At 35.8% G+C, this 17,395-nt stretch overlaps 2 protein-coding genes across 2 annotated transcripts in view; both read left to right on the top strand.

Moving 5' to 3' along the window:
• The window catches only part of LOC120527467 (rho GTPase-activating protein 7-like), a 349,930-nt gene extending 343,979 nt beyond the window's left edge, over positions 1-5,951 (top strand). Inside the window, exon 6 of the mRNA XM_039750907.1 lies at positions 5,523-5,951. Coding sequence (XP_039606841.1) covers positions 5,523-5,578 — 56 coding nt within the window. The 3' untranslated portion in view covers positions 5,579-5,951. The remainder of the gene's footprint in view (positions 1-5,522) is intronic.
• The window catches only part of dlc1 (DLC1 Rho GTPase activating protein), a 166,891-nt gene that overhangs the window by 64,519 nt on the left and 84,977 nt on the right, over positions 1-17,395 (top strand). The window lies entirely within an intron of this gene.

The raw sequence follows: 17,395 nt of genomic DNA, 5'->3' as shown, positions 1-17,395 counted from the left end.
CGCTTGTGCAGTATGAGAACATATACGACTGATGACTTTATCTTGCAGTTTAAGTAGTCACTTGACCGTGAGTTCTAAAAATCTCACATAATGCAATATAGATTCATGCCGATAAGCAACTCAACAAGCACCATAGAAAGCAACTTTTCTATGCCCACTATAATAGAATATGTTTTTCTTCCATGAAGGGTGACCAATCAGGGAAAGAGACATCGTAATGAGCAGGATCCAATTAGGGAAGAGCCTGATAATAAGCACAAACCAACCAGAGCATGAGGGAGTCTTAGAATTTTCACCTGTCCACACTGAAATGCTAAAGCAGAATTTTCAAAGGTCTCCAGCTCTGGAGAACATTCTCAGAAGTATTCATTTTTGTCAGTGGAAAACTCCAGTGTAGTGTGGACGAAGGGTGAAAATGGAGACAAATGTCTGTGGTTTTAAATGAAAATGTATTAGTGTGAATGGGACCTTAGATTATCTCACAATCTTTTTTTCAGTATTTCGCCTTCTACCCTTTGATGGTGACATTTGTCGACACATGCTTTCTACACTCTATTGCAACTTTGCCTGACACCCACCTTGAAAGGGTCAAGTAAATATTCTAACTTTTTAAATATGCTTACCCATCCATTTTATCTATTCTAACTGGATGGGACTTTCAAGACAGTCGTTTACCCCCAAGGCAAAAATGAGAATAGAAACGGTGAAAGGGATACATAATGTAGACAATAAAAAATAAACAATAAAATCTGGTATCCCTCAGTGTTTAACTAACCAGGTCTTCAAGCTTTTCTACCACAAAAGGACCAATAAGCCTCAGTGTTTTACTTCCCTTCTCTCTTTCTCACACGCATTCCTTTAACCCTGACTTCTCTTCCTCAAGCCTGTTTAGAAATCCCTATCAATTCCCCTAAGGTCCACAATCAGTTACTGCAAAATGTGCCTGGCATCATTTTTGATAAAGGCACAGAATGACATGATGTGGCAGGTGGCCCGACTTTTACTCCAGGCTGTATGTTTTTAGAAGGAAAAACAGCACAAAAAACCTCACAAAATCAGATTTTATGCTAATTTCTGTTGGTAGCACAGAGCTGTCATTCCTGCCTCACAGTGCCAATACATGAGTTTTGCATGTTTTCCTCATGTATTTATGGATTGATTGTTATTTGTGCAAAGTACAATGAAACTCTTATGTGCTCTTTTCACTACATTTAGTCTTAATCTCACTCTGTAGACTATGAAAAGTAACAATCCAGAATGTAATGTACGAAAACTAAGCACTGCTTACAAAAAATATCATAAGATGTAAGCGCAAATCTATTTTTTATTAAAAACCATGGCACATAACTATTAATAAAATTAATTGCAGAGGGAAATGTGGGATTATAAGCAGAATATAGGAAGGCACTGGGGGCTTGTTGAGTTGTCATAACTCCACCCTCAATGGCAGCTGTGAGCAGACAGCAATCAGGAAATGTATTCTTATGTCAAGAAAAAGAGTTTCAAGAATCTCTAATAAAATAATTAGTTTCCTTTCATTATCAAAAGAATTCCTCATTAATTTTCTAAAATCAAAACCTTTGCTGCTTCAAAGTGGACATTGTTGGTAAGTTTTAAGGTGTTTTCATTAAACTTATGGACCTGTGTATCCATTAGTCCCATTGTAAGCTGCACAAACTGATAAGGTATTTTTAAAATTTATGAAAAACACTTTTCTTCAGAATGCAATTTTATGTGGCAAATTAATATATACCATGATTGTGAAGAAATAACTTTGATTTGAAAAATATGTATCCTTTAATGCCCATTTATTTCCAGGATAAGCAGCACACTGACACGTTTGGCATGTCTTAGTTTGCCCAAAAAGCTCTCTCATTTCCTGTTGTGGTGGCTTTCTGTGGTGCTTAACTCTGTCATCTGGCATCCTTGTGGCAGACTAGGCCCTTAGAACTTTTAGATACATGGACTATACAAAATATTGACAGAATTTGAATCCACATACAGCATTACCTATTAATACCAAAATTTATATTGCAGTATTTTATGGATGATAAAGTGATAGCATTAAAGGAAAGGTCTTTCAAAGAACATACTATAAGATGTCATAATGTTTAACAAAATATTAGCATTAATTCAAATCTCAAAAACAATAGTGCTATATAGAAATACGTTTTTAGCATATTGTTATTAAAGAAAAAATACATCACAATGTTTTGTAATTAGCTGGATACTTCCTCCCTGCATAGTTTTCAATGATGAAGGATCTCTCACGTCCTTTAAATGCACCCTGCTGAACAGGTCATGACACTAAGTCAGCTATGGAGGGACTCCTTATGCTTCTAGTGCCAGTAAGAAAGGGAGGAATTCAGTAATAAAAAGATTAGAGAACTGGCTTTTCATGTTCAAAGTTTGCCCTTTTCTCTAGAGAAACTTTTTTTTTGCTTCATTTTTCATTTTATTAAATTAGAATTACTAATTATTAGAGTGAAGCTTTACTCCATTTCCACAAGCCAAACTACTTAAATGGAGATTAGAGTTTATTGGGCACTCTGCTTTAGACTGTTTTTCAATACCTAATTATCTTTCCAGTTCAGTTTTGTATTACACATAACAAGCATGAAAATGTTCATTATTCATCTATTAAAAATATTCAAAATACAGTTTTATCCTTATAAAAGGAGTAGTTGTTTTTAAAAATAAAATTGTTTAATTATACACATATATGTTCATTGATAAATTATTGTTTCAGTTTGGTTAAATCATTTTTGGCAATTGCGTAAAACTTTTTTTTTTTTAATTGTTGACATTGTCATCACATTATCATGTCTGTGACTAAATCGACCAAAAATGCAAATACAAACCACCTTTTTTCCTTCTACTTGAATCTGGACCTTCTCCCAGAGCAAAATCTGCAAGATAAGAACCTTCTCTAAATGGAACTTTACTTTAGATATAAGACATACTAAGGAGGGTCCATCCATCCATCTTCTTAACATGCTTTTGGCATTGCAGGTAAAACAGAGTCAGAGTTTACTCTGACAATGATGTTACAAGGCAAGAATCATTCCTGAACAGAATGGCAGTTCTTTACAAGACAACCACACTCACTTTTACATCCATAGGATTTCAAATAGTCAGAGTATCCACTTGCAAGCTCTATATAGGGAGTGACCAATCATATATTTGAGCCCAGGTCCACAGAGTGATGGGACATCAGCATTAAAAACTGCACCACCATGCCAGTCTGATTTAACACCAACTCATCCAAAATAATGCACTTTAGCTTTCTAATACTCTTTACTGCTGGGCTGAATTCAATTACAAGAGACTTTTCCAAGAGCCCAGCATGCCGCTGCATTATACACCAACCTGGCTCCAAGCATCTTAGAGCAAGACCACTCTCCTTCCCCCATTCTGATTCTTTGTCAAAGAGCTGGATAAGTGCAAAAAAAGTGTTTGACTTAATGCTAACGGCCCAATAACTTTAGAGAGTTGCTTCATTTATCTCAGCATCTGTCTAAGTCTCCCTACTGACTGTATCACACTGTCACTTTCATTTTATTTCATCACAGAAGTGTGTGCCAATCCACTAGTGATGAGCAGCAGATTTGTAAAGAAAAAAAACTGACTTGTCCAACAATATTCTTTTAAATATAGTGGATGGATAAACATGCAGTATACTGTGGATGTGTACACACACTATATGGGTAACACGTTTCTGCTTTTTAGTTCTTAGTTCCTGTGTTGTATTATATGCTTGGTGTTCTTTTTGTGAGGCATTTGTGAGAGTGTAATTTTAAATAGTGACATTAAATTGGCAACTGTGTCATAACAGGTTGGACTATATTTGCTTGTACCTAAACTACATCTTTTACAGACATAATACAGTCTATCTCTGTTTAACCCAGAATTTGGTAACATTTAAAAAAATATGGTTATATTAATAGATTGAAGTTCACTTCCTGTATTTGCACTGATTACATTATTATAGCTAAATAAGTGTAGATTTAAATTCTGTAATAACTGTATATATACAGAATATATAATTTGCCAATTTATATCTTATTTAAAATGTGTATTTTAACATTGTAATATACAACCAAACATTTTTAATTCATGTGTTTGTTACCAGTAATTGGCATTTTCAAACTTGATCATGGACAAATATAGCAAAAACCGCTGCCATTGCCTGAAGGGTATAATCAGCAATGATGTTATTTGTTCATTAAGTAATGTGTTGTTCATTCTGGACCTTAGTTTCTAGTGTGAAGTGCTTCTAATTTACTTAAAACTGTCAAACTGACAGATATTTCTGACTGAAAATCGAGCCTACAATGGACTGCACTCACTTAATGACACGCATTGCTAGATTAATCACAACAAGCTACAAATGTTACAGAAGGAAAAACAAGGATGGGGGAGAGGGGTGTTCAAAGAATATCTGCAGTCTGGAGTTAAATACAAAAGATATTCAACAACAAATGTCAAAACAAACAAAACGTATTAGACAAGGAAAGAATATCTCAAACAAAAATGCAAAACAGTAAGTGTGAGATACATATCAAAAATATGATCATAATAAAAAGTAGGTGATCATATTAAAATAAACGAGCTTGCAAAAAAGAGGTGAAAGTGCAAGAAAAGGTGCATTTTGAATAAGAGAATCTATACATATAAAGGAGAGTTAGGATCCGAGACACTGTGTTTGTGTGTTTGTGGAGGGATTGAGAGTTAAGGAGGGTGGGGTAGTCATGTGATCATCTCCCCTCCCATTCACCTCATTTCATTCACTTCATTTCACTCCGAGCTGAGCTCCGCAGCTGACGCAGTCTTGCCATTCTTTTTCTTTAGTGTTTATTCTTCTCTCCTTTACTGATTTACTCTTTACTAGATGCAGTACTTACTAAATAGTATTTTTTCCTTTAGTGTTTCTACTTAGTGTTTCTTAGTGTTTAGTAGACGCGGTGTGCCGGTGTTCCCGGCGGTGTTGCGGTTTACTGTTACTTTCTACTTCGTTTTGTACTTTAGTGTTTAGTAGACTTTTACTTTATCTCATTTACTGTTGTTTTTTACTGTTGTTCCTTGCGGTGTTGCCCTTTTTTTACTTTATCTCATTTAGTGTTTGGCAGACTTTTACTTTACCTCATTTACTGTTGTTCCCGGCCGTGTTGCCGTTTTTCCCGTTTCTATTTTTTATGTAGCATGTTCACGAATTAGTCATAGAGAAAATTTATATATTTTGGCTCCAGGGGGACAAACCAAAAATGTTGTATATAAAGAAGCTCTATTAGTCGCATGTAGATACATAATTATTCCAACTACAGCGACTGCAGCGAAGCGCACAAGGTCTGCTAGTATAAAATACAGTAAACTGAAAAAAAGGAAAAGACGATATAGCAAAATGCAAAGATAAAAATAAAAAGGAATTTTTATTAAAATGACAATCTCTGTACATATAAGATGATAAAATGGAAGACTGTCTGTTGATAGCTGGCTATAATGTTTTTTATCATCCATTACAGGGCTGGAATGTCCAACAACAAAAGGCAACAAGAAGCACAAAGAAAGAGGGATGTAAGGCATACCTGTTGAAGTGCATGATGCAATCGACACAGATGGACTTACCATCATGCCATAAAGTCTGTTTTAATAAACACATATTTTGCTATACTAGTAAACAATAATTGATGAGATCAATTATAAAATAAATTAAAAAATATATAAATAATAAAGAGAACTGAAAAATAACACTGGCCTGAAACCAAAAAAAAAAATCTCTCTTGTCAAAATTTTGAGGTTCCCTTATAGATTCAAGGGTGTGGAATCCAAATCTGGCAGCAGAAGATAAGAGAGGAAAAAAAAAACAATATATTTTTAAAATGAATTATTTAGACTTAAAATAATCATAATATTACACATGTAATTGTAATATGATTTAATATATTTGTTTAGAATAGATTAGATAGCAAAAACAACATTAGATTGGCATTTAAAAAGTTTGTTTTTATTAACAATTAAATTTTATTTACTTGACTTCATTTTCAGTTTGGTTATGGGACCTCATTCATGGACCTTCTGATTTCATATGAAATTAATACTATAAAAATGGCAATGACTGCATTTCACTATATCCCTCTGTGGATAAAGCATCTTTGTAAATATTTAATAGTAGTCAGGTTTTACTCATGTAGACCCTATTAGGACTGTTTTTGGTTTCAACTTCATTTCTGACTTCTGTCCTTTGGCATAGAATACTCCGTTTTTATAGACTTCTTTGTTTTGACCACCTCTTTATCCTTGTGACCATGTCTTTTGACTCTATTTTCATTCACTGGTACCCACAACACCGACAAAGATCAACTGATGATCTCGGATTAAAACTATGTTTGTCAACTACAACTTCGACAGCTTTCTTGTACAAAGAAAAATAATCACCCAATGTGACCTAATTTTTTTTTACTCTTAAGAAACAACTAATTTATAATTCATTGATTCATTCATTTTCTAAAATATTTTAATACACTGCATGGGGACTTAACCCAGTTGAGGAAACTTAACCTAGATGGCCACTAGTCTGTACAACTTTTAGCATTCCTATAAGAAAATACACATGAAGACAGTTAGAATTTGTAAACTCAACTGAGACTAAAATGACATTTAAATCCAGGAGTCTAGAGCTACAAGGCAACACTGCTCTGCTGCCTAGCACTGATATAGGTTTATCGATTGTATACAATATAACTTGCTCAATTTTAAATTTACAGCTATTTACATTTGAACTATTAATAATACTGTATATTGTTCTAGTTTTCAGCAGGTTAAACAAAAACTTGATTTTATCTAGGTGTTTTTGTTCCCAAATCATTGTGATCTAACAAAGCAGCCTGTAGTGAGTGATATACTGCATGCTTACATTAGAAACATCCATCCATCTACTTTCCAGATCTGCTTCATCCTGGACAAGGTACCAGTCAATCACAAAGTGTAGAAACACTCCTACATAATTCTACCTGTAATTAGTCAGACTTTTCTCTAAGAATTGCTTGGAAACTACAATTACTGAGTCATCACTGGAGACCTCTTTTTAGTTTTTTTTTTTATTATTAATTTTATTGTAATTATTTCATACAAATCGATCAATTTTTACAAAAAATAGGATTGAAAACAAGTCGACCCCCAACCCTGAGAGAGAGAGCATGGCTAAAGGGGTAAAACTTAAGGCTTGTAAACATACCTAAATTGATGTGTTTGATAGGCCAATAGAGATGAATGGAGAAGAAAAAGAAATGCGGAAATGATTGCTTCCTCTGTGCTTTAAGAGCTTATTCTAAAATATTATTGATCCTGCCATGTTTTGAAAAGAATCTGTACAGATCCTCTAACTGAGTATTTGATTTTTTCCAAATTCAAATAGTATAACACATCGGTTTCCCACTGACATAAAAGAGGAAAGTTAGGATTCTTCCAGTTTATCAGAATAAGTCTGCGTGCCAAAAGTGTAGTGAATGCAATCACAATTTGTTTGTCCTTCTCCACTTTAAGCCCATCTGGAAGAACACCAAACACAGCTGTTAATGGGTTAGGAGGGATTGTGATCCAAGTCTGTCTGAAAGGTAATTACAAATTTTGGTCCAGAATAATGTTAATTTGTTGCAGGCCCAGAACATGTGACCCAGTGAGGCTGGGACTTGATTGCAGCGTTCGCAGGTTGGATCATGCCCTGGAAACATTTTGGAGAGTTTTAGACGAGACAGATGTGCTCGATATATAATTTTGAGTTGTATAATTGTATGCTTTGCGCATATGGAGCTCGAGTGAATTCTCTGCATTGCTACTTTCCCCTCCTTTTCTGATATATTGATTAAGAGATCTTTTTCCCAGTGTCCTCTTGGATCTTTGAAAGGGAGGGACAGTAAAATAATTTTATATATTGCAGAGATGGTGTCTAAGTCCTTGAAATTGAGCAATATTTTTTCCAGCATGGACGAGGGTGCAAGATGAGGAAAATCGGGCAGGTTCTGTTTAACAAAGTTCCTAAATTGAAGATAGTGAAAGAAATGTGTAGCTGGAAAGTTAAATTTGGAATGTAATTGTTCATAGGGTGCAAAAATGTTGTCTATATAAAGATCTCTAAGCATGTTAATCCCAAATCTTTTCCAGATATTAAAAACTGCATATGTTTGCGAAGGTTGAAAGAGGTGGTTCTCTTTCAGAGATGCCACAGATAAAAGCTTCTCCATCTTAAAATGCTTTCTACATTGGTTCCATATTCTGAGTGAGTGAAGCACAATTGGGTTATCAGTATATTGCCGATAACTTGCATTTTTAGTTCTGATTGTGGTTTTTATATAAATTTGCTTCATTCAGCTGTTGAGTTGGCGATTTGTTTTTTGCTTCTCAAGCCTCTGTAATTTCTTTTTATGTTAGTGAATCTTTGCAACCTTTGCTTTGGTCAGTATTTTGGCAACAGTCTACATTGATTATTTTGTATATACTATTATATTTACATTTCTAGTTCCTGATTATTCTCATTTACTTTACCAATCTCAATAAATCAGGGATGTACTGTTTGTCTTCCAGCTGGCCATCTTACATTGTTAAATTTGCCAATAAGCAATACTGCTAGTAATTATTGCGTTCTTATTCTGTATGATGTCCCTCATTTTTACTTTGGATGCTCATATGAAAGGAAAAACTGAAACATCCAAAAGGTGGTCAAGACAAGTGGTTGCTGGGGTCTGTGAGACATGGAATAATCATGCACTCTTTAAACAAATAACTTATATTGGTGCAGCATATTTTGGCTGATGTTGTGTTCATGAAAAACAAAATAATGGAATACATTTTACAATTTGAGGTCAAAGTTCTGAAAATCCATCCATCCAACCCGCTATATCCTAACTACAGGGTCACGGGGGTCTGCTGGAGCCAATCCCAGCCAACACAGGGTGCAAGGCAGGAAACAAACTCCGGACAGGGCGCGTGCACACACACACACCAAGCACACACACACACCAAGCACACACTAGGGACAATTTAGAATCGCCTGTGCACCTAACCTGCATGTCTTTGGACTATGGGAGGAAGCCGGAGCACCCAGAGGAAACCCACACAGACACGGGGAGAACATGCAAACTCCACGCAGGGAGGACCCGGGAAGCAATCCTGGGTCTCCTAACTGTGAGGCAGCAGCGCTGCCCACTGCGCCACCATGCCGCGCAAGTTCTGCAAATCATTCACTTAATTCTTTACACTGAAACTGACAAGAGTCTTGATATTCTTCTTAGCATGCATAAAATGAAACATATTATTATGCAGGCCGACAAGAAATGATTAGTTATACCAGCTAATAAAGAACAAACTATGTGAATGTCCAGCTTATTTCACAAACTTAGTTTAAAATCAAGTCTGTTATAAGAAGAATCATTTTACAGTATTATACTCAACAACTAGCATCAAAGTGACTTTAAGAGGGAAAAGGGATATTGACCCCAGTAGTCAATTAATCAAGAAAATGTTTCAAGCACAGCTTGACTGATTTTCTGTCTTGAAGGTAATAAATTCTCTTGGAGATAAATTACACTTTGCTTCTGTTTGTGCTTTGTCTATCAGCCATTCCCCTGCAAACTAGTTGGACATTTTTGCACGCCATGCTTTGGGAAGAGTAGAACTAGGCCAAATTGTTTATCCTTGCTTGTAATCATGCCTCCTGCACAGGGCTGGCCTGTCCATATAGGATAACTAGGTAATCACCCAAAGTAACACTTGAGCAACAGGAGCCAAATCAACCACTTTAAATAATAATACAACCTAAAACTTAAAAAGTTGATGGCAGAGCACATCACCCTAACAAACTCTCCCTAATATGTTGAATGGCAGAGGAATGTGTCAGTTCCAACGTGGACCACCCACCCTCAACTTTATGGTACTGGCTCCATTTCTGATCAGCAACAAGAGCCTTTGTTGATCTATGGCAAAGTTCAGCATGTTAAAATAACCAAAACAGTCAAGCTGAGGTCCAATTTAAGTCTGTTAAGGTGTGCAAGAGAGACAGTACATTACCAACACTTTTGCTTTGGTGCAGGATGTGTGTATCCAATGACCATTAAAGTCTTATAAGTCTTGCATGGCTCAAGCTGGCCACCATGTCTATCTGATGACCCATCTCCAGAATGTTGAAAGTGTAAGTGCTGTAGTGCTACAATATTGTGTATAGTATAGTGTGTACAGGTGGCTAACAAACAACATTTTTTATAGAGCACATTTTTATAGAAAATGTGTGGCTCAAAGTGTTTTATAATTTAAATTACAATTACAAATGTATATAAATTATAAAAATAAACATAAAATAACTGGTTACAAAGAAGTTTGGGCTGTCCATCTTGCACTGCTGCCATCACAAACATCCATCCATCCATCCTTTATCCAACCCACTATATCCTAACACAGGGTCACAGGGGGTCTGCTAGAGCCAATCCCTGTCAGCACAGGGTGCAAGGCAAAAGCAAATCCCGGGCAGGGCGCCAGCCCACCGCAGGATACACACACACATACACACCCACACACCAAGGACAGTTTTGGATCGCCAGTGCACCTAACCTGCATGTCTTTGGACTGTGGGAAGAAACCACAACACCTGGAGGAAATCCACGCAGACATGGGGAGAACATGCAAACTCCACGCAGGTCTCCTTACTGCGAGGCAGCAGCGCTACCACTGCGCAACTGTGCCGCCACGACCAGCAATAAATCAAACTAATTATGCTGCTTTCTGGGGATATTTTTTATAAATATGAAAGTAAAATATGCATTATTTTAACATGGCAGATACAAGATGATAAGATGAGCAAGCATGTTGTCTGATACCTTATTATTTTTTCACTTGTGCACATCCATTTTTATACCTTCTTTTTCCACTTTAGAGTCACGGAGATCTAGAGCTAATCCCAGAGGTACACAGAAATCCAGCATGTACCCCAGCCTTTCCTAGTGGGACCAAACCTAAAGGGGACACCAAAAGGACCATCAAGGGTTACATTCTCTGTGTCACACACACACACACACTTACATTGGACCAATTTAGAGTTGTCAGTTAGCCTCACTGAAATAACTTTTGGAGGATGGAGAAACAAGTGAACGTCCACGCAGAAACTGGAGGCTGTGGATTATACAGATTGCACAATGAGAGTACCTGGGCCAGGATTCTGCTGAAGTAGTAGGGCAGCCGAGTTAACTGCTGCATTGCCATGCCACTCTTCTTTACAGTTCATACCATGCAAAATGATATTGTAATTTCTCTCGTTTTGCAGTGGCAGAGTGGCAGAGAACCGGTTAAAAGCATGAAAATAATCAATAATCTTCATTACTGTCACTCTGTGCATCTGTTTACTTCTTGTTTTCCTTCATTCCAGATATAGTTTTTGCCATATTGTCTTTGAAGAACATGAAGTAGGAAAAATAAGGCAAAAACAGTATATTAATGCATTAGATCCTTAATGGAAACATATGTCCACTGTGTGTTTAAAGCTCATTATCCATTAGTGGGGCTGGAAGCTCTTTTAGATAAGTAAGCTACTGAAAGAGGGTACTCAGTGATTGCACTTAGTTACCACTTTGATCTTTTTTTTTGCAGATTCTGAAAGTCAGCTGAAGGACAAATGCGTGTTAGCTTTCTTGCCAAAGAGAGCTTACATTTATTTTTTTTTCTTTAAGTTTCTCTTAGTACTCCAAAAGTTATTTGTTTTTTTTCTGACCACTAAACAATAAATAATGACCCAGATCTGCATAAAAATGTTCATTCTTTGATCCAGTTTCGGCGCCTGCTATTATTTTTATTTCTGTAAAAAATGGATGCCAATAACTAACTGCTGAAATTGTGCTTTTCATGCGCACACTCGCACTCACTCACTAAAGTACAGGAAATTTAAAATGTCTAATTAACCTGACATGGATGGGTTTTTGGTGGAAATCAGACTAGCCAGAGAACTCTCAGGCAAACATAGTGCTTGGGTTTGTCTGAGAGTAGCACTTAAATCCTTGAAGCTATAAAATTATAGTGCTAAACAATGCAACCCCAAAAGAGCTTGAAAATATCCATAATGTCATAACTTGTATGAAAATACCAAACACAACCAAGTGTTATATTTCTGACAGTTGTGTGAGCTGCTTGACAAGAATGTCCCATCAGAGTGAGGTGCCAAACTGAATTACATCTAAAGTAAAGAGAGTTCATGTTTTACTGTTTTTTGTATGGTAAGCATTTATGATGCTGTTACATAATGAAACTTTTATCAGAGATTAGTTTAATAATTGTCATAATTTTATTAAGGATAACTGTTTTAGAGCGTGATGTCATTGTCACAATTTAGCTGATATGAAAAATGTAAATAAGGGAAAAATGTGGTAGTTGAGTCACCTTGACTGTTGCAGTTATATGTTGTCTGAATGAAGGGGAGAGCATGCGTTGTTAAATTCCTTAAGGACTGATACACACCTACTGTATGTGTATAGAGGGACATGTGTTAACATTGTGTTCCATGTGTTTCTTGCATGTTGTTGCACATAAACAAGCATAGGTTTATGCATTTTCCTGTGGTACTTGTAATTAAATTAATGTTCTCGTAAAAAAAAATAAAAATCATCATAGTCATTTCCTGTCACGTACAGGCATTGCCTTGAGTTGTGTGATATGCGCTGTGGTTGTTCTGGTAATATGATACCCACTTTGCCAATTATGGTGTTATTCATGGTCCCTGTGATCTAACGATAAATTGGTTACGTTCCTTCATGGCATTTGGGGCATGTATGCGCTCAGTTTCATCTACAGTAAGCAGTAAACTAATACACACATTTCTAATTTCTAATAATTCCAGGAAAAACATAAGTTTGAATCGTCCCTTAGAGGCCCTAATATAAATTTTGGTGAAAAGAGCTAAAAATGCAATATTTATTGTATTACACGAAATAGGTGTACTTTCTTCATTTCAATTTACATGGCTACCATTAAATATTGTTAAAAACAAAAACAAAAAAAGCACCAGTAACACTTTAGGTACTGCAAAAATGCATCTATTACTAATTTACTCTTAGAAATATAAGGATTCAAGGGTCTTATACTTAAGTTTGCAATATCAAGAGACATATGTTTCACTTACAGTAAGCTACCTCTGAAGTTGTCTTAGTAGGTCGGATTGCACAGATGAATAGCCACTTTAGTGATGCTTTGTACGTGTTATTGGCAATAAAATAACCCTTTGTTAAAGTTTTGTTAAAAAGAGTAAGTAAGTAATAAATGGAGAAGTGTGCTCAAGAAACAGCGACCCCATATTAAAATGGAAATAGCTACAAAAGAAGAAGAAACCGTACCTAAACTAAAATGTTATACCCCAAAGATACAAAAATTAGAAAATAATTCTTATATCCAAAGTTACACACTCCTGAATTAGATGTAATCATAGATTAAATGGGTTATTATTAGTTGATGAGGATATTTGGAGTAAATCTGGATCATGTACAGAAACATTACTACATGTACATCTACTAACCTTATTGATAAGACCCGCTTCATATATAGTTTATCATTTTCCAGATCTTCAGCTGGACACATCTCTAATTTTCTCTTCCATTACTTTGAATTGTATTAAGCAAGTTAGAAACTAGATACACGATACACAAAAGAACAATGTCCTCTGTAGCAGATGCAGTGTTTTTGCTAAAAGGGCTCTTAGACTGCCTCTAGCTTTCTGTTCTTGCAAGACAGCAAAATATGCAAAGCACATAACAGTGTCAGGTAGTTGGTCAAAGTTATTTCAACTTACTTCTATGGAGGTGATTATTCTGGGGTAAATACATTTTACAAAGTTAATGGGACGCTGGTCTTAATTCTTCTGTTGGAAAAAAAGGATTTGTGATTGGATGGCCTAACAATTACTCATCTAAATAAAGTTACACTTTACTTCTCCCTGTAAAGATACTCCCTATTGGCTATGAACCTGTTGTAATAACCAAATCTTTAACGAAAATGGAGTAGAGATATGTCATGGAAAACAGTATGACAGCTTACTGAATATACTTTCATAACTTGTGTTTCTAAGTTACAGATACAGGAAACAAAAAAGGTGGCTAAATACATTTTTTAAACAACACTTTTTGATATTACAAAAAATAAATACAAGTTGTAAAAAGAAAGAGCAAATGTTCTCTGGGTACAGAGAAAATTTCTGGTTAATTGCCAACTTGGTAAAGAGGAAATAAAAAATGGAGAATGAACTGTATCTCTAGCGTAAAGACCAAGATACTCCTGCTTTAGTCATATTGGCGTGTCGCTGCATGTCAGAAAAACGCTTTTGGTTGGTGCATCTTCAGGGCTATGAGTCCTCCAAACTGCAAGGATGAAAGGTTACCAGAGAGTTGGGGGTAACATCAGTATAGTTGCTTTGAGTTTTCCTTGCAACTGTGAAAGAAACTAACAAACCTGTAAATCAGTCCCTGCAGTCTCCTGCATATAAAACATTATTTATGACTCATTATTACATATTTTTGGTCATTAGATTTGAATAAATGTATCAATATCTCACTGAAAGTGGGAAAGGGAATAATATGTCTATGAACAGTATCTCCCAATGGCTAAATACAGAACAAAAGTAGCACTGCTCCCAAAACTGAAAAAACATATTTACATTTAGACAGGAGTTATGGGGCACTGTTATAACAGTTCTGTACAAACTGAAACAAATTTCATATGTGAACTAAACCTCATGTAACTGCATCTTACAACCCAATATACTGTAAGTATTAAGCCTGCATAACAGAATACTGTGCTGAAGAGGATTAAAAGTTAACCTTGAAGCTAACAGGAAACTGCTGGTGGAATTCTATGCATCAGATGTTTTAAGAATTCTAGTTTAGACTTTCTCTGTGCTCTGATCAAACTTTAGAAGAGACAATATGTTTGAAATGCTTGTAATATGAAAGTACATCTAGCATCTTCCATAAAGGACTTCAGTGGCTACTTCTTAGGAATCAAAGAGATTTCCTGTCAACAAGGATACATTCATAATATTAAGAACAGGAGACCCATGAGTCTTCAGGTTTTTCTTTAATTTGACTGGAACTGCGTCTAATGGACAGGTTCATATTTTCATTTTAAAATCAGTAATTGAAATGCTTGCTTTGTTATTAAGTTAAAATTAACACAGCAGAGCAAGAGTAACACATATTAGATTTTTGAAATATTTGTTCAGTTTTTTTATGTGATGATATCTAAGCTACCAGCCAAAGGTTTGGGTATATACATTATATTTTGATAAGAAACGTGTCATTTCTATAAAAAACATGAAAGTTTCTGGGTGTGTCCAAACTTTTGACTGGTAGTGTTTATTTATATGATTGTTTCTATTTTCCAGCCAGTGCTATTTGATAAATCTGCATTTTTGGTGTGTTTTTCAGAATTCTAAATTACCAGTATGTCTTGTATTATTAAACCACCAGTAACAGTGCACTGCACGATAACGTGCAGTGAATATACTTGACTTGAGCATTCATAGTTTTCATACTCTTTCTCTGCATGTTTAGCATTTGCTTCCTCAGAGTTTGATGCACTTGCTGCTTCCTGAGCAGCTCTTCTTTTCTCCACCCTAGTGGCCTGCTTCTTCTCTTCTTCCGTCGACATCTGTTTGCATTAAAACTGATTAAGTCAGTGTTTGTATTGCAATTACTTGGTAAATTTTCCTTAATTTTTCTCTTAACCTGGCACTTACATCTTCATTCTTCCTCAAGAATGATTTAAGATATTTTAGAAGGATTTTGCAATCATCCCTAAAATTATCTGATAGCTATGTTGCTTTTTTAAAATCAAGCTGGTTATACATGTCTACCTTATATTCTGTAGATGTCCTCTTTCAAACTCAGACATTGGGATAAAGCAGCATTTTTTAGTATTGGCATTCAAGATATAAAATTAAACCAAATCACTTGATTGCAACCTAACAAGAGAAAAAGTGCTTGAAAAACAACTCATTTGCTGGGCACTAAAATACCATTAATTAATGCTTTTAAAAGTTTAAACCTCAGAATAATATGGGTACTGTTGGTATTACCTAAAATTATGCTGATACTCTCTTTACAAGAATTATTGTAGCCACAGGAATGAGTAGTATGTGTTAATAAGGACTGTAAAATGTATTTTGAAATTGAATGGGTGTATATGAATACTGGGAGGTGTCCATCCATACATTTTCATTTTTTAATCAAGCACAGTTGCACAACAAGCGCTCATCTAATAGTCCTATTCAGCTCATGCGCTCATATCAAATTAAAGAAAACAAAAAAAGGAGTAAGTAAAGTAGGAAATGGAATGGCTAGAAACTTTGCAACAATTGCGCAGGCTGAATGATTACTTTAAAAAGTGCTAGTTGAGAAAGAACTTGAGGATGGCCTACCATATATTGACATTTCTCTGTTTGCTCATGAAATAAACAAGGGCAAAGTGGTGGCTCTGAGGCTAAGGATCTGTGCTGGTATCCTGAAGGTTGCTGGTTCGAATCCCTGTCACTGGGCCCTTGAGCAAGGCCCTTAACCTTCAATTGCTCCAGGGGCGCTGTACAAAGGCTGACCCTGCGCTCTGACCCCAAGGGGTATGTGAAAACTGACAAATTCCTAATACAAGAAATTGTATAAGGTGAAATAAACAACAAAAAATGTATATATATAAGTTGAACTAATATAGAACATTAATTTGTCATTGTGCTACAAAGGAGGTTATGCTTAACCTTTATAATACACTGGTGAGGCCTCATCTTGAGTACTGTGTGCAGTTTTGGTCTCCAGGCTACAAAAAGGACATAGCAGCGCTAGAAAAGGTCCAGAGAAGAGCGACTAGGCTGATTCCAGGGCTACAGGGCATGAGTTATGAGGAAAGATTAAAAGAGCTGAGCCTTTACAGTTTAAGCAAATTATGAATGTAGAGAAGAGCCAAGCAAAATGACACCTTTTATTGGCTAACTAAAAAGATTACAATTTAGTTAGCCAATAAAAGATGTCATTTTGCTTGGCTCTTCTCTACAATTTAAGGAAAAGAAGATTAAGAGGTGACATGATTGAAGTATTTAAAATTATGAAGGGAATTAGTACAGTGGATCGAGACTGTTATTTTAAAATGGGTTCATTGAGAACACGGGGACACAGTTGGAAACTTAAGGGTAAATTTTGCACAAACATTAGGAAGTTTTTCTTTACACAAAGAATGATAGACACTTGGAATAAACTACCAGGTAGTGTGGTAGACAGTAAGACGTTAGGGACTTTCAAAACTCAACTTGATGTTTTCTTGGAGGAAACAAGTGGATAGGACTGGCGAGCTTTGTTGGGCTGAATGGCCTGTTCTCTATGGAGGAATA

Source organism: Polypterus senegalus, chromosome 4 (genome assembly GCF_016835505.1).
Source record: "Polypterus senegalus isolate Bchr_013 chromosome 4, ASM1683550v1, whole genome shotgun sequence".
NCBI lineage: Eukaryota > Metazoa > Chordata > Cladistia > Polypteriformes > Polypteridae > Polypterus > Polypterus senegalus.
This window is presented reverse-complemented; position numbering and strand designations above follow the sequence as displayed.